The sequence below is a fragment of the Myotis brandtii genome, unplaced genomic scaffold, assembly GCF_000412655.1.
Source record: "Myotis brandtii unplaced genomic scaffold, ASM41265v1 scaffold45, whole genome shotgun sequence".
NCBI lineage: Eukaryota > Metazoa > Chordata > Mammalia > Chiroptera > Vespertilionidae > Myotis > Myotis brandtii.
The window spans coordinates 5,100,124-5,117,181 of record NW_005367209.1 but is presented as its reverse complement, the minus strand read 5'-3'; the positions used below and the strand labels follow the sequence as shown (position 1 = coordinate 5,117,181).

General features: G+C 36.5%; 1 protein-coding gene across 5 annotated transcripts in view; it reads right to left on the bottom strand.

The window, feature by feature from the left end:
* Nucleotides 1–2,028: 2,028 nt before the first annotated feature.
* The window catches only part of GPCPD1 (glycerophosphocholine phosphodiesterase 1), a 58,707-nt gene continuing 43,677 nt past the window's right edge, over nt 2,029–17,058 (bottom strand). For 3 of the 5 annotated variants that reach the window (XM_014546483.1, XM_005874668.2, XM_014546484.1), the window contains 7 exons: nt 16,917–16,956; nt 15,582–15,643; nt 12,426–12,491; nt 11,023–11,159; nt 10,165–10,300; nt 9,597–9,757; nt 2,029–3,478 (listed from right to left, as the gene is read on the bottom strand). In XM_014546483.1, coding sequence (XP_014401969.1) covers nt 3,289–3,478; nt 9,597–9,757; nt 10,165–10,300; nt 11,023–11,159; nt 12,426–12,491; nt 15,582–15,643; nt 16,917–16,956 — 792 coding nt within the window. In that variant the 3' untranslated portion in view covers nt 2,029–3,288. Of the gene's footprint in view, nt 3,479–6,489; nt 6,550–9,596; nt 9,758–10,164; nt 10,301–11,022; nt 11,160–12,425; nt 12,492–15,581; nt 15,644–16,916; nt 16,957–17,058 lie in introns of all 5 variants that reach the window. The other 2 variants (XR_001363791.1, XM_014546485.1) reach the window with 2 other exon arrangements.

Here is a 17,058-nt window from a genome sequence, read left to right as displayed (position 1 = left end):
GAAGGCAGCATAGTTTACGAAGACAGCGTAGTCCCAAAACCCAGTTCTAGTCCCAACAGGGTCAGTTGACTTCTCTGGGTTTGTTACCTCAGCTGCAAAATGAAGTAGTGAGTTTGAGGCTGTCTGCATTTGTTTGCATCATGATTCTGATTAAAAGCTGAGGAAAGTTCTATGGAGTAGGTGGCACCTGAGCTGGACACAGAAGGAAGACAGAAGGCATTTCCAACAAGGACAGGGGGCTGAGGTAGGCGTAAACATGGGATTTAGAGGGGAAGACAAGTGTCATAAGAAGAAGGGAGTGAGGTAAAGGAAGGCCATGGTAGCCCTCAGGCACTACTGACACAGAATGAGCTGTATTCCTCACACTTACATCCGTCGGTTACAGTACATAATTCCAAAGAGTAGGAAATACCAAAGAATGGCGGCATTTTACCAGACATTTCACTCAATTTCCAGAAAATATAAAATAATTTAACATTATACCCCTATGACATCAATAAACTGTTCCAATTGTCAAAATGTAAGTCAATCCAAAGTTTACATTCTTAGTGAACATAACTAAATCTCTTAATTCAAGAGGACATTTGCTATGAATTATATTATCTCAATAATTCCAACATTTGTTTTCTATGTTCCATTTACTGTGGAAATAAAAATGAGTAGGATAAGCTTCCTGCCCTGGAAGAGTCCGCATCCTGGTAGGTGTGGCAAACATCAACTGTGCCTACCCACAATGTCCTGTGATGCACATGATCAAGGTACGACCACACGGCTAGAGTCCAGGAGACAGATTCATCCCTTCTGAAGGAGCTTCGCAAAGGCTCAGGGCAGAGAGGTCGATGGCTCAAGGAGAAATGAATCTATTGATTACTAGAGAGTTTAAGGGAGGAGGGAGAGAGAGAGAGAGAGAGAGAGAGAGAGAGAGAGAGAGAGGAAAAAAAAAGAAAAAAAAGAAATGAATCTGGCAAGGAGAGGTGTTTGTGGGCAGCAGAGGGCACAAGGCTTCCGACAGGGAGCATGATGTGGCCAGGGCCTAGCACAGGTACAGTGTGTGGCTGGAGCAGAGTGCACAGGGCAAAACAAGTGATAAAGCCTGGACTTAGTCCTAGAATAAAGGGGAGACACTGCTTGCTATGCTTTAATCATCTACAGGAAAGTGAGCAGTGAGGCTATAAGCTCTTCTCAGCATATTATACTGTTCAGCCCTAGCTGGTTTGGCTCATCAGCCTGCAGGCTGAAGGGTCCTGGGTTTGATTCCAGTCAAGGGCACATGCGAGGGTTGCGGGCTCGATCCCCAGTAGGCGGAGTGCAGGAGGCAGCCGAAAAATGATTTTTCTCTCATCACTGATGTTTCTCTCTCTCCTTCTCCCTTCCTCTCTGAAATCAATAAAAATATATAAATTTTAAAAAAATTACACTGCTCAGGAAACCCCCTAACCCACATCTCATCTCCTCCTTCCCCCATTTTTTCCTTTTATGATCTGCAAGTTTTCAAAGTGGAGCTGGAACGTGAAAGGCACAGGGGAGGAGCCAACGAACAGGACTAGAAATGCACACATTCGGCTAATCAAGTTACCACAAGGTAATGGTAATTGTATTGTACAAGTATGCAGATGAGGAAAACAAAAAAAAAATTTTTTTTCAGGAGTTTTCTAAAGGCACCTAATACACACCAAAATGTTGGAGAACCTCACTCAATGTAGGGGGGAAATATTTAGAGCCCTGGCAGAAGACTCCATTTCCGAAACTATTTTCCATTAAATATCAGTGTTACAAACACAATACCATACAATTTCAAAGCCTATCTTCACACAATTAAGATCTGACCAAAATTGCATTGCTTGGCTTAAAAAATAAAAAGATACAATGTGTAATTCCAAGTCTTAGGTTTGCAGCTACTACCAAAATATGTCAATACATGAATAAACTGTCTAGTGAAGAACATGCAGTAAAAGGTAGATGGAAATAAGATATCTCTTTAGGGTAGACTCTAAATTCCAATTTCTCATATTATAGAACCAATTCTACAAAAGTAACACCTTCTTGCAATTTCAATTTATATTGAAGAAAATAATTCTGTGCGTTTTATTTAACATTCATTCTTAAATTACAGTTATGCCATAAACAATCAGCTTCTAATGAAAGAATCCTTAGCATAACTCTCAAAACATGCCTATACATTTAGTCGGATCTTCTACATTTCTGAATAAATTACATGCATGATATACATTAATCAATAAAGAATACCAATATGAGAATTCAGGACATTTATTTTTTTGCATGGAGATTTTTAACTATTGTACAACACACACAGCGCACACACACACACACAAAACAAACCCATAAAGCAACAGTGTGTAGTAGGTAGTGAGAGAGACCTAAAATAAGCATATTTTAAATGCCTGCAAACAGGCCTTTTTTTAGGCAACAAAGTATTTATTTTCAGTCCTTGACACCTTCTCACACTTACCTAGCACCACAGATGCAAGGACTTATGGTAAACGTGTACAATCTCATGCTTAAAACCTAAAGCATGCATTGAGTAGAATTTACACATAATGATCTACTCTACTAAGTATGCAATACATACTTCTTCTAACATTTTATACATTAAATTACCCTGCAGCATTTAAAAAATTTTAACATTTATGCAAAACAATTTGTGAAACAAGTTTTCAAGGATCACCTCTAGGCTGTTTACACAGGCATTGGTTTGGTTAAATGGAAAAATGGCAGCAGCCTCAAGGTTCATACTGAATGAAAATGGTAGATGTGCATATCAGTCCATGTAAAAAATACATATATACACAGATGGCACAAAGATTTGTGCAGTTGGAATCACCAGTGCAAATGCATGCATTTGAGGTACTTATTTTTCCCATGGTCAGGTATAATTATGCAGTTATGTTCCTCAAGTGCTAAATATTTCAGGCCTGATTGAATGAAAAACTGTAAGAAGAGTAAATATGAGATATTTATACAGTTAATTTGAAAGTGCTATGCTTTTAATGGACATTTGTTTAACATTATCCACTTACATATAAAGTTTAAATTATTTACCAACCAATACATTTTCTCGTTGTAAAGAGGCTGACTGGTAATTATACCTGGCCAAGTGATTTAAATAGCATACTTGAAATTCTAGCAAGAACTGTAGTGAAACAGTAAAATACTTCATTATTGCTTCATTGGACTGAGAAACTAAAAGGCATAGATAAACAATGCTCATGAAAAGTGAATACCCAGAACAGCAGTGCATGCCCCCAGATGGCCTCTGCCCCATAAAAACTAAGCACTGTCCATGCTATCAATGCCGTTGGCATCCACATGGATACCAGGCTCCTCACACAAAGATGAGGAAGCAAAGTGGCTAACAGTGGGACACAAACAGCTCTTAAGCTCTGGCAATTCTTGCTTCAGGCGTTCCAACTGCTCCACTTGGAATATATTTGGCTGTTCAGGCATCCAATCATATATCCTATGATGAAACAAACACAAAACACATAAAATAGGGTAATTTGTGTTTACTTAAGACCAATCTGACTTAACCTTTTTAGAAGAATTTGTTTACAGAATGCCTAGCACATCCATATTACAAGAATCTTTTTTTAAAAAAGATGTATAAGCACTAGTTTGACAGGGTGTCCCCAAAAATGTATATACACTTTAACAACTGATAGCTCAAATTTTAAAATGAAATGTATTTTAATAAACACTGCTTTTTGTAATTATTCAAAATATGTGTATACATTTTTTTTGGGACACCCAATACTTGAAAGTATTTCTCTTCTCCCCTGTCTTTCTGATAATCCAGAATAGCAGCATTTCCTCTGTGCCCTGGGCGCAAAAGAGCTGATTAGAAAGCAACTGAATCAGAAAATGAAATCTGTAGCTTACTGGTGATTCTTCAAGTATCTTCTCTCCAAGTCAATTAATTGGCAATGTCTTATTTTACAGACGGGAAGCTATTTAGAGGCAGAGCTGGAGTTAATACCCAATTCTGACTTCAAATCACGAAGACCAAGATGAGAACTTCTCACCCGGTTGAGAACCATGCTAAAACTATGCAATATTGGCAGATATACCCAGTCACCAGCACAGAAAAGCCCCAGGTGATGGTGGCAGCACTGTCACTGCAGATCAGCAGATAACATGGCCGTGCATGCCTAACTATGAAAGACAGGAAACTTGTAAGAGTCACCACAAGGCAATCTTTATGATATCACAGTGGGGAAAAATTTCATAAACAAGATAAAAATATGCATTGACCCTATTAAATATGTGACTATTATAAAACAAAGACTTTATGTTCATTAAAGACATATAAGAGAATGAAAAGTGACATCTGGGTCAAGGAATCATCTAACTTGAACAGAATCATCTAACTTGACTTTTCCCCATACTCTCCCCCCCCCCTCTCCGCCCATTAAAAATAAAGCAAAGGGATTTAAAAAAATTTCATGAGTATGGGAAAAACCAGAGACACAGTAACTAACTTTTGAGAGCTGAAAAATAGATGGATCATAAAGTATAGTAAAGTGTTTCAGTTAACAGGATAGAAAAGGCCAAATCACAAGCTAGTAATGGGAAAAATGCAAAGGTTGAGTTAAAAGCAGCACCAAATTTCTCCAGAACTGGGAGTGAAAGGGAAAGGGGCTGAAACAGGGAGGGTGGAGTGAAGACTTCAAGCAGCAGCAAGTTAAATCCCTCCTAACTCCCTGCCCCAAGACTGCCCCTCCCCCACACTAACTGAAGTTATTTCAAGCATTAGACAGGAAATCTCTTGGAATAGGGGACTGGACCAGGTGAGGGTTTGGACATTTTACAAAACCTCCAGCAGCACCAAGGAATTAGAGATGTAAATTTCTAAATCTAGTGATATCAGAGGTCTGATCAAACAGGCCACCTAGATCACCCATAGTGAAATCCAAGTTAACACACTCCGGCTTCCAACAAGCTTTGTAGATTCCAATCTCTTAGGAGAAGCAGCCAAAGATTTCCAAACATCTGAGGAAAACTTCTAACAGGTGAGTAAAAGAGAAGAAAATTCCAAAAGAACAAACAAAAACTTCTGCTTTCAGAGAAATAGTACTTTCATAAAATGAAAACAGGATGTTACACATACAGAAAAAAGAGCATTAGGGAAAAAAGACAGTCCTTGGAAATGAAAAACACAACAGCAGATGTGAAAACCTCAATAGAATGGGTAAAAGGTAAGGTTGCAGAAATCTTTCCAAGTGGAGCAAAAAGACAAAGATTTTTTAAAAAGTCAGAAAAATGGAAGGGACAAAAATCTAAGAAGCAACTCATGAAACTTTTCACATTTTCAACAGACTAACAGGGCTAAAAGTGCCCGGCACAATGGGTGAAACCAGACCCATAAGACCCATTTCTATGAAGTTTTAGAACACTGGTGACAAAGACTCTCCAAGCTTCCTGACAGGAAACAAAGAAACCATATGTGCGGGAACAGGAATGAACATGGTTTCTTTTTTTTTTTTTTTAATATATTTCTTTATTGATTTCAGAGAGGAAGGGAGAAGGAGAGAGAGATAGAAACATCAATGATGAGAGAGAATCACTGATCGGCTGCCTCCTGCATACCCCCTACTGGGGATCGAGCCCGCAACCCAGGCATGTGCCCTTGGCCGGAATCGAACCCGGGACCCATCGGTCCGCAGACTGACGCTCTATCCACTGAGCCAAGCCGGCTAGGGCTGAACATGGTTTCTTGATCCTCAACAGCAACACTGGACTTATGAAGGTAACAGAGAACTATTTCTAAAATTCTAAGGAAATGATTTCTAACATGGAGTTTTATGCCTGGCCACAATGCTTGCAGAAACATTTAATCTCTGTGTGCACTGGGTTGCTACGTAAAATGCATATCTAATTGGGTTGGGATCAAAAAGGTTTGAAAGTCATTGCCCTAGAGAAACTTTACAAATATATTCTAGACCTGGTCAACAATATTTACAGCAAATGCTGTAATAGCAAAAACTTGGCAACCACCAAAATGTTCTCAAATAGTAGAATAAACTGTAGTAGACACATAAAACCATAAATGCTCTACAGCCATGAAGAAGGGCAGATTATAGCTGCATGCAACAAAATACAAATAAAGATTAAAGCCATGCAAAACCAAATGGTATATTGTTTAGCGATAGAATTAAAAGAAATGTTAACGAGAATAATAATTTGATAAGCAGTTATATGTGAGGGAGGAGATAAGGGAACAGAGTTAGAAAGAGGCTCATGGGGGACTTCATAATTTAATGATAATGTTCTTTAAATGTGTTAGTGTATTTTTTAAATTATTTGAGCAGACACAGTAATTTTTTTATAAAAAGAGGGACATTGCCCAATTTACTCTACGAAGCAAGTATTATCTCCACACCAAAAATCAAACCATTCAAGAAAGGTAAATAAAGGCCATCTCCGTTATTATCATAAATGCAAAAATTCCAAATATCAGAAAATCAAACGTACCGGTTTATATGATAATATATCATAAAACCATGATGAAATGGGAATCTACTGTGTTAATTCCTTTGTAAAAGAAGAGAATAAATTAGTTCCTGATTAACTAAAATACCCATCCTCATCATAATTCTCCCCAATGTAAAATGAATGAAAGACTATGAATCAACAATCATTCAAAACCTTCTATATAATGTCAAAATTTGATAATGAAAAAATTATAGCATAAGCACATTAAGTACCAGAAGAAACAGCTTAAAAAAATTAGGGCATAGGAACTCAGCTAGAGACAATGAAAGGGACAGGAGTAGGGGATTGCCTCTTTTATTGACAGATTAATTGATTTGAGAGAGAGAGAGAAACATCAATTTATTGTACCACTTATTTATGCATTCAATGGCTGATTCTTGTATGTGTGCAGACCAGGGATCGAACCAGAAACCTTGGAGTATCAGATGATACTCTAACCGACTGAGCTACCCGGCCAGGACCTGCTGTTTTTTTATTATAAATTCTAAGTCTTACAAAACTATTTACATTTCTAAACAATATATACATATATAATGTAATTTTAAGCCATACACACACACACACACACACACACACACACACACACACACACACACACACAAAGACACACAAATAGTTATGCATACATATGTACTGCTTTGAGTAAAATTTTAAAAAAACTTTCGAGGGTAAAAACCAATTCTAACACAACCCACCTCACCTGTCATCAGACTCTAGCAGGAGCCCAGTACTGGGTGTCTCCTCAAAATCCTCCACACCTTCAACACAGTCCTGCCCTGATTCATGTTCTAGCCTCTGCCTAAAATGCATATCCTGTCAAAACAAATTTAACCACACCCCCAAATCCATCTCAATGCTTCCTCTTTAAAATGATTCTTATTGACCTCGGGCCAGGAAGAACTCATTTTCTTTAGGGCTATTTATATTGCATAGCATCTTCCTGTTCTCAATTACATGTCAGTATTTGGCTCCAAACAAGTAAGGCCCTTGAGATGATGGGTCTGCCTAAAATGTGTATACCCTACAAAGTTATACATGGTATAACCTCACAATACATTTTCTTGCCCAAAAATAATTACAATCATTCCTTCTTCTTCCTCAAAGAAACAAAAAAATCTTCAAATTTTTGCTAAAGCAAACACTTCCTTCAAATTGTTGATTTAAAATTTTATTTTTCCTTTAATTAGTTGGATATATTTATTAAAAGGACCTATGAAATCTGTTGCTTAAAGCAAAATTAACCAAGTAGTTAAAAGAAAGGCAAACATTATCTGAGCTGCAATTTTAAAACCAGACTCATTCAGACACAATGGTAAAAAAAAAAAAAGTTTTATTAAGAAAGTGATATAACTTTATAGGACAAGCAGTAATATGAACTAAATCCAAGGAAGGTGTTTTTTTTTTTAAAGCAGGACTGGTAAGAAGTTCATCACTTACTCTTTGCATGATGCTGCGCAAGTATTAGCAAGCAGAGTAAATAACATCCTTTCCAACCCCATGTCTTTATATTAAGCAACCTTTTCATTTCTCAGATTAGCGACTCAAACTTACATCTAAACACTCAGGGAACTTACAAAAAAAGAAAATAATGCCCTAACCAGTTTGGCTCAGTGGATTGAGCGTCGGCCTGCAGACTGAAAGGTCCCAGGTTCGATTCCAGTCAAGGGCATGTACCTTCGTTGCAGGCACATCCCCAGTGGGGGGTGTGCAGGAGGCAGCTGATCGATGTTTCTCTCTCATTGATGTTTCTAACTCTCTATCCCTCTCCCTTCCTCTCTGTAAAAAAATCAATAAAATAAAAAAAAAGACTGAAAAAAGAAAATAAAAAGATTTGTTCAACAAATATTTGAAGTCCACTCTGTATCAGATATTGTTCTAACCTCTGAAGATGCAGCAATGAACAAAACAGGCAGAGTCTTGCCCTCATGCAGCTTATGTTTGTGTTGGGTGTACTGGGGTGGGGGAGGCCAGGCAGAAAATAAACAAGTAAAATATTATGTCAGATGGTGGTAAATGCTAGGGAGAAAAGTCAGTTGTTCACTGTGAATGGCAGTTGTTATCTGAATTAGGATATTCAGGGAAGACTTTACTGAGACACTGACATTGGCGGGGAGAGACGGGTGGGGAGGAAAGGACCCGGAATTTTACTCTTAGGTTTTAAGCAGTAACATAATCTGACCGAGATTTTAACAGGCACCCTCTGGCTGTTGTGCTGAAGACAGACAGCAGGGAGGCAGGGGTGGAGGCAATGGCCAGTGAGAAGGCTCTTTTAATAATGCACCTTGGAAATGAGGTAGCTTGCAAGTGACAACAGTAAACATGGTGAGTTGATAGATTCAGGATATATTTGAAGATAGAATCAACATGATTTTGTTTGACTGGATTTGGGATATGAGATAAAGAACAGAATCATGAAGGACTTTAAGGATTTGGCCTGAGAAACTGGAAAGACAGAGTTGTCATTTATATTGAAATCGGTTAAATCTATAGCTAGATAAAAAAAAGTACAGAGAGCCAACCAACACGGCTCAGTGACTGAGTGTTGACTTATGAACCAGGAGGTCACAGTTCCATTCCCGGTCAGGGCACATGCCCAGGTCGCAGGCTAGATCTCCAGTGGGGGGCATGCAGGAGGCAGCCGATCAATAATTCTTTCTCATCATTAATGTTTGTATCTCTTTCTCCCTCTCCCTTCCTCTCTCAAATCAATAAAAATATATTTATATATAAAAAAAAGTTTAGGCAGAGGTCAAGGGAAAGATCTGAGTTGGAGATATAAAAATTTAGGAATATATAAAGGTATGAAAAGCCACAGAACTGGGTAAGATCATTAAGAAAGTTGGTGCAGACTGAAGTGGTCTGGGGCAGACGCCACCTCACCCTCAAGGTAACTTAGAGCCCAGTCACCAGAACAAGCTTCCCACGTGATTTCCAAAGTATGAAAAATTCCACTGACAAATGTTAAGATAAACCTCAGGCTGAGCTACTGAATTTTAACTTAACTAAGTTTAATAGTATTTATGTTATAAAATGAAAGCTACTTTTTTGCTAACAGTTCATGAAAGTTTTTCATGAAAAACAAATACCTATCATAAATTAGACCATTAACGCCAAATTCCTTCAATTTCTTCCTGTTTTCCGGGTCGTTGGTATCATCACCCCAGCAGAAAATGACTAGTCCCTTAGCTTTTGCCTCTTCAATGTAGGATGGGTTTCTGAGCAGATCTTCAGTATGTGCATTTATCCCCTAATGGGAGAAAAATAAATTACTCATGAAAAAGTAACTTATTGACTGCAAATGCTAAATGGTCATATTCTAAATCAGTGCTCTCCAAAGTTGAGTGGGCAGGAAAAGACAATGTATAATTTTTCTTACACAACTTACATTATTAAGCCATTTTAGACAAATCATAAAATCCACTCAACTACAAAAACTTACTTAACGTAGGCATTCAAGGAAATATATATTTTTTTTATTCAAGTAATTGCTTTTGATTCTGAGATCTAAAATTCTCATTTTTAAGTTAGAACTATCTGCTTGCTATAAATAGGTCAAAACTAACCAATTAGATGTGTAATGGAACATGAAACTTAATTTCTTCTCTAAAACGCATTTTTAAAAAATGAAAATTAAGAAATTCAAACATAACTTACCAGTAGATTTTCAAACTGTGCAAAACTCATTGCAATAGCAGTTGTCCGAGATCTGAGGTCCATGAGTTCAGGGTAAATATCAGACTTTCCTTGAGTCAAAAATAATATGGGATATTTGTTCTGCTTGTGCCGAACCCTAAAAGAGACAATTTAAAAAATGCTTTTCATTGGCAAGATAATTGTAATATATTGTTTTGAAGCTTTAGAAAATATATAAAGATCCCCCCAAGCATAATCCCATTACTGAGATATAATCACCATTAACATGTGTGTATTGCCTTTCAGACAAAAAATAAAAAAAAAATTTAATTTTTCTATACAAGAGCTAAAGCATTCTCAGAAATGGGCAACAAGAAAGCCTTTAAGGGCCCTGACTGGTTTGGCTCAGTGGATAGAGCACTGACCTGCAGACTGAAGGGTCCCAGGTTCAATTCCAGTCAAGGGCATGTACCTGGGTTGTGGGCACATCCCCAAAAGGGGCTGTGCAGGAGGCAGCTGATCGATGTTTCTCTCATCGATGTTTCTAACTCTCTAACCCTCTCCCTTCCTCTCTGTAAAAAATCAATAAAATATATTTAAAAAAAAAAAAGAAAGCCTTTAAGGGCTTATAATTTGGTAAGGAAGATGTTACATGCAATACAGGGTATGATGTATTAGGACCCAGTGGGTATGGAGTTTACAGGAGTGAAGGGCATCCCAGCAGGTAGTCCTGAAGGGAAGTGAGAATATATATAACTTTTCTGAGAGGATAAATCAAGGGTAAAGTCTGGGCACTTCCCCACCTCCAACCATAATCTTTGTACACTAAGTCCTATCTACAGTAAGAGAGTATATGAGGGAAAAATGACTATTACTCACATTGTGCAAATATCTGCATCAAATGAAGAAAACACTATTCTTCTCTTTCCAGAATTTTCTAAGACAGTTTTTAAAATGATATCCAAAAACAGATTCATGTCAAAATATGTTGATAAGTTACCATCCCACATTCCATCCTATGTAGAAGAAGCAAATAGGAAAACAAAAGCCATAACTACTCTGGAATCACAGTGCTAGGAAAAAAAATCTTGAGAACACCTAGTCCAACTCTTAGTTTACAGATGAGAAAAGCAAAGACCTGAAAGATAAAATGACGTGCCCATGAACACATTGCTACTTAGCGACAGTGCAGCTATCATAATTCAGGTATAGAGACACTTATATGCAAAGCAATTATACCATTAATAGACTTTTGTTTTAATAAGATAAATAAAAACTAAAACTGGAAATTTGCAATCTACTGTGACTTTTTAAATAGTTTTATATATTCTTCATAAACTTTAGGACAAAAGGGCTCCACTTCATTTGCTAACTCACTGCAAACAACAACAAAACCTGGTAAATAAGAATTACTAGTTAAATTTCTCATTCTTTGGATCTTAGGCCTATCAAGTACCCTCATCTGATACATTCAATAGCTGTTCTCCTCGACCAGAATAAAGGTTCCAGGAAGGCAAGGCTTTATTCTTTCACTACTTGATCCCAGCACTCAGAAAATACCTGGCCTTTAACAGCTTTTCAATATATAATTATTGAACAAAACAATGACTAAATCTGGGAATGATTTAAAACACATTTGTAAAAATTTATTTTCCTGGTTAATTATTACTAGCTACTAGCACTTAATAGAAAACTGCTTAGGACATTATTATGTGTTTAGATGGAGAAGATAAAATAAAAACTAATCAAAGTTATAGAGTTCTGACTGCCAAGTGTTCTTATTGTTCACCTATGAGCATATCCAGAAACCACCCATATAAATGTGCACATGAGACACATGAATACGGAAATTTCTACTATAATACATTCATTACTACTTTTAAGTAGCCACAAATTAGTATAAGTATATACAATATGCTTTATGTGCCTGGCCAGTGTGGTTTAGTGATTGAGCATCAACCCATGAATGAGATCATCATGGTTCAGTTCCCAGTCATGGCACAAGCTCCAGTAAGGGGTGTGCAGGAGGCAGCCGATCAGTGATTCTCATCATTAATATTTCCATTTATCTCTCCCTTCCTCTCTCTGAAATCAATAAAAACATTTAAAAATAAATAAATAAAATATGCTTTATTAAAAAGGTCTAAAAGCACTGTGCTTACTGGAAGAAACCACAGTAAGTTTTCAGTTTCACTTACTCCATTAAAGCAAAAAGATAAGAGTGAATGTATTTAAAACACAGAGGAAAAGGGAAAGACGAGAATACACAAAGAATCACTTACCCTTTGTTGGCAGATCCACTTTATTTCTATGTTATACCCTACATCTTCTGGCAAAGACTCTAAAACCTAGAGTTTTGTTTGTTGGTGGTGAATTTTGTTTTATTTTTGGTGAAATGAATGGTAGAATAAGGGGGGGGGAGGGGAGAAAAACAAAATTATTAAAAAAAGCCATCTGTAAGAAAACATATCGCTAGTAAGAGTAAAATGCTTTCAGCATTAAATCACTAGCTTTTGTTATACTCAAATGACAATCTCATTAATTAAATTAAGAGAGTCAAAAGAAATTAAACAGCAAAAGCAACAGTCCTAGGTACTATCTGCGAAAACTGATCACTACTACCACAAAGATGGATCCTTAACCTAAAATTCTTCTCACCGTTACTACTGGATATCCAAAGTGAACTGCAATAAACTTATGCGACCTCAAGGATTTAAGAAGACATTTGTTGTGTCTTCTGAATTTTATTCAAGTATATCAATATACTAATACTAAGTCATGGTTATATGAAAAACTATGTTTCCTAACTTTTTTGAAGGTGGTGATGCTTAATAATATCATGCTGATAAATCCCTGAAAAGATGTTATCTCCAAATGAAAGATTATGCCAAGGCTCATAAATAAGGTTATGAGTATATAAATGAACAAATAATATGGTGTCAACTTATTTAAACTAAGTTATCTAGACATTTTGCAATAACACCATTTTGGCATCATAAGTAGAAAATAAAATTGAAATTATAAAGCCAGGCTATAACACTACAAAGAGCTGACTTGATTAGTCTTCAAACATGAAGGCCGGGCAAATACAGAAACATGTACAAGGCAAAATGAATTTGAAACAGATTGTGTTTTTAATTTCAATTTATTTCAAAAGTTTAGAAACCATTTAACATAGATAATACGTATGATGTTTGATTTTATAACAGCAAATAAAGCACACTAAAAAGACAATGTAATAGTAAGAACATAGCTTGGTAGCCTGGTGACCTGGGATCTAGCCCTGGGTCTATACCAGTGATGGTGAACCTATGACACGCGTGTCAGAGGTGACACGCGAACTCATTTTTTTTGGTTTTCTTTGTTAAATGGCATTTAAATATATAAAATAAATATCAAAAACATAAATCTTTGTTTTACTATGGTTGCAAATATCAAAAAATTTCTATATGTGACACGGCACCAGAGTTAAGCTAGGGGTTTTCAAAATGCTGACATGCTGAGCTCATTACTGGTCTATACTAACCAGCTGAAAAGTACAGTACCTAAAACAGTTGTACTCAATTTTGTGAGAGGCTTTTAACTTCTTCCCCTGATATCTTTAACAATATTTATTTAACATACCTGTCACTATTTTTTTTAAATATATTTTTATTGATTTCAGAGAGAAAAGGAGAAGGAGAGATAGAAACATCAATGGTGAGAGAGAATCATTGATTGGCTGCCTCCTGCACGCCCCCCACTGGGGATCGAGCCTGCAACCCGGGCATGTGCCCTTGACCAGAATCGACCCAGGACCCTTCAGTCCACAGGCCGACCCTCTATCCATTGAGCCAAACCAGCTAGGGCACCTGTCACCTTTTTACTGGACCAAAATTAAAAAATAAGAACAATAGTATATACTAGTATATTAATAGTTCTGAGATTGTTAAACATCAAATTTGCAGAAAGATCCTTCTTTAGCCCTAGCTGGTTTGGCTCAGTGGATAGAGGGTGGGACTGCGGACTGAAAGGTCCCTCCCAGGTTCGATTCTGGTCAGGGGCACATGCCTGGGTTGTGGGCTCAATTCCCAGTTGGGAGCGTGCAGTAGGCAGCCAATCAATGATTCTCTCTCATCATTGATGTTTCTATCTCTCTTCCCCTCTCCCTTCCTCTCTGAAATCAATAAAAAATATATTGTTTTTTAAAAAGATCCTTTTTTATACTGAGAAGACTGTATTTGGCCTTTTTGGGGCTTTGAAATTTCTCTGTGATTCAATTGTTGTGATGTCAAAGTGAGTGAATAAGTGAGTGTGTGTGTTGAACTTATTTGACTAAGCAAATATTGTCAAACCTTTCACAAACAATTTTTTTAAAAACTTTTTTCCATTCTATGAAGTCACAAGTTTAGGAATCACGAGATTTCTAAGAACTAAATGATTTCGGAATTTTGGAATAGAAAGAATGACTTTACTTAGCTGGAGTTCAGAAATATCTGAAAAATTATTCAAATCATGTTTTAAATGCACTAAGACAAAAATAATAAATGCACCAATAAGACTGTGTCCATTTGAGGATTTCTCTTTTAGCATCCTTTCTGTAGGGTGAATAATTGTGATAAATTGAAATGATCTATTTTTGCCTTAAGAAATCTCCTATAGGTGACATCACCAAGAAAAGATAATGGAGAAGAGTAGAAGTTAGGAAATGGAGCCAGTAGAATAAAAAGCAGACTTAGCATAGCTAAGGAGAGGGTCTGGTGCCCATATAGGCTTGCCTGATACTGTCAGATAGATTCCTGTATAAATTGTCTAGTTTCAAAATATTCATGCTAGTTTTTCTTATACTTTTTCAGAGTAAATTCTTTAAATCTGTGTCTCATTTTATGTAATGAGGGTCCTTATTTTCCTTGGAGGATCTAATTTCTCTCCAAAATGTTAAGGAACAGTTAAATGCCTCTCTTATCATCACATCTCCCCCAACTCCTTTTTCCCTGCCCTCTCCTTCCTTTTTATATACAGAAATATGTGAATTTCCTATTCTTATCAAATTAACCAATTGAGGTGGGAATTTGTATTAAGCAGGTAAATTACTATCTTTTTTTAAAGTAGCATAGGTACACCACATAAGAATGTATCTTCTCTATAAAGCATCAATGATGACAAGTTTATATTAATACTAGAGGCCTGATGCACAAAATCGTGCAAGAGTAGGCCCTCGCAGCCCGCTCATTGGCCCCCCCCCCCCCCCCACTGGTTGTTCCGGAAGGTCATCTGGAAGATTGGAAGATTGTTCTGGAAGGTCGTTCTGCCATCCAGTCTAATTAAGCATATTAGCTCTTTATTATATTGGATTGCCTTTGATACAACCATATTAGTACTCATTTAAGAGAATAAAATTATTCAGATATAACAGAATTAACGAGATAGCCTTGCCCTAGTTTTCCTAAGGAACTTACCATCTTAAGAGAAGGAAATGGCTGATTATCAGATAAAGAATTTTCTTCTTCAACCACAGATTCTGAAAAATTTAAATTATAAAAACTCAGTAGATTAAAAAAAATACCATTTTATCACTAAGATCTCTTTCTAAATTTGTAGGCAAAAAAAGACATGCTAAAGTAATTATGAAATCCTTTCATATGCAGTGTTTGAAGGCTCTTATATTTATTATTTTTAACCATTAAACCCCTGATTTTTTAAATAAGCATCTTTTTTGAAGACTAGTATGCAACATTTAACAGAAACACCATAGTTTGTGGTCCTAACAATGATTATTTTCTCATAAAAGTTGTAATACTTCTTTTAAAAAAGGTAGTCACAAGAGTGTTTTGTTATTTCTTAATGGAATTAAGAGCTATGTCATCTTGCTAAGACTATCTGAAATATCAAAATCGTCTCAGAAGTTAGAAATTAAGAGAATCTATAGACACTAATGTACTTTGATTACCATTACATTTAATCCAAAATAGATTCCATCTTGAGACACAGAAGAATTTTTTCCAAGACAAAAAAAATTAAAATCAAGCTTTTTTTTAAAAAAAAAAAAAAGGCCGCTTGGTGTGGCTGAGTGGTTGAGTGTCAACCTATAAACCAAGAGGTCATGGTTTGAATCCTGGTGAGGGCATTTGCCCAGATTGCAGGCTCGATTCCCAATGTGGGGCATTTAGGAGGCACCCAATCAATGATTCTCTCTCATCGTAAATGTTTCTATCTCTCTCCCTTCCTCTCTGAAATCACTGGCTCGAAATACATAAAAACATTTTCCTCACCCTACAGAGGTTTACATTCTAGTTGAAGAGACAGGGCATATATAAAAATAAAGGGTAACAACAACAACAACAAAGGATACACTAAGCCTCAAATGAATGGCATAGACTATTATGTCCCATGGGAAGAGAAAGTAAAGTGGAATTACAAAGGGATTTTGTAGGCAGAACAAGCTTTGAGGAACCTGAGGCAAGTAAACTGCCCAAGGCCACAATTGGTAACTATTAGGTAGAGCTGCCTTCATTTTCCCGGCTTCTATCCTTGCTATAGTCTTCTCATTTTGTAATGTGAAGAATGTTGGAAATACTGAAAGGTACAAAATGATAAAGACCTCTGATCATCTATACAATGACATATATGCACTTGAAGATTAATATATGTAAAGCTTTCATGTTTATAAAATTACTTTTGGATAGCCCTGTATTATATTCATTAAATGACCAACAGTGTGTCAAAATGGATAAGGAAATATTGTATATATGCTAACTATGAAGTGAAAACAGTGTTTCCATATTTGTACATACCTTTTAGATCTTTAGATTTTAGTGCAGTCACATGAGTAAGCTAGAAAACACACACAAAATGCAATCATTAGAAAAAGCCTTAGTTTATGAAGAACTTTAACTTGAAGAGCTAGTAAGTTAGAGAAAACTATAAAATGTAGAA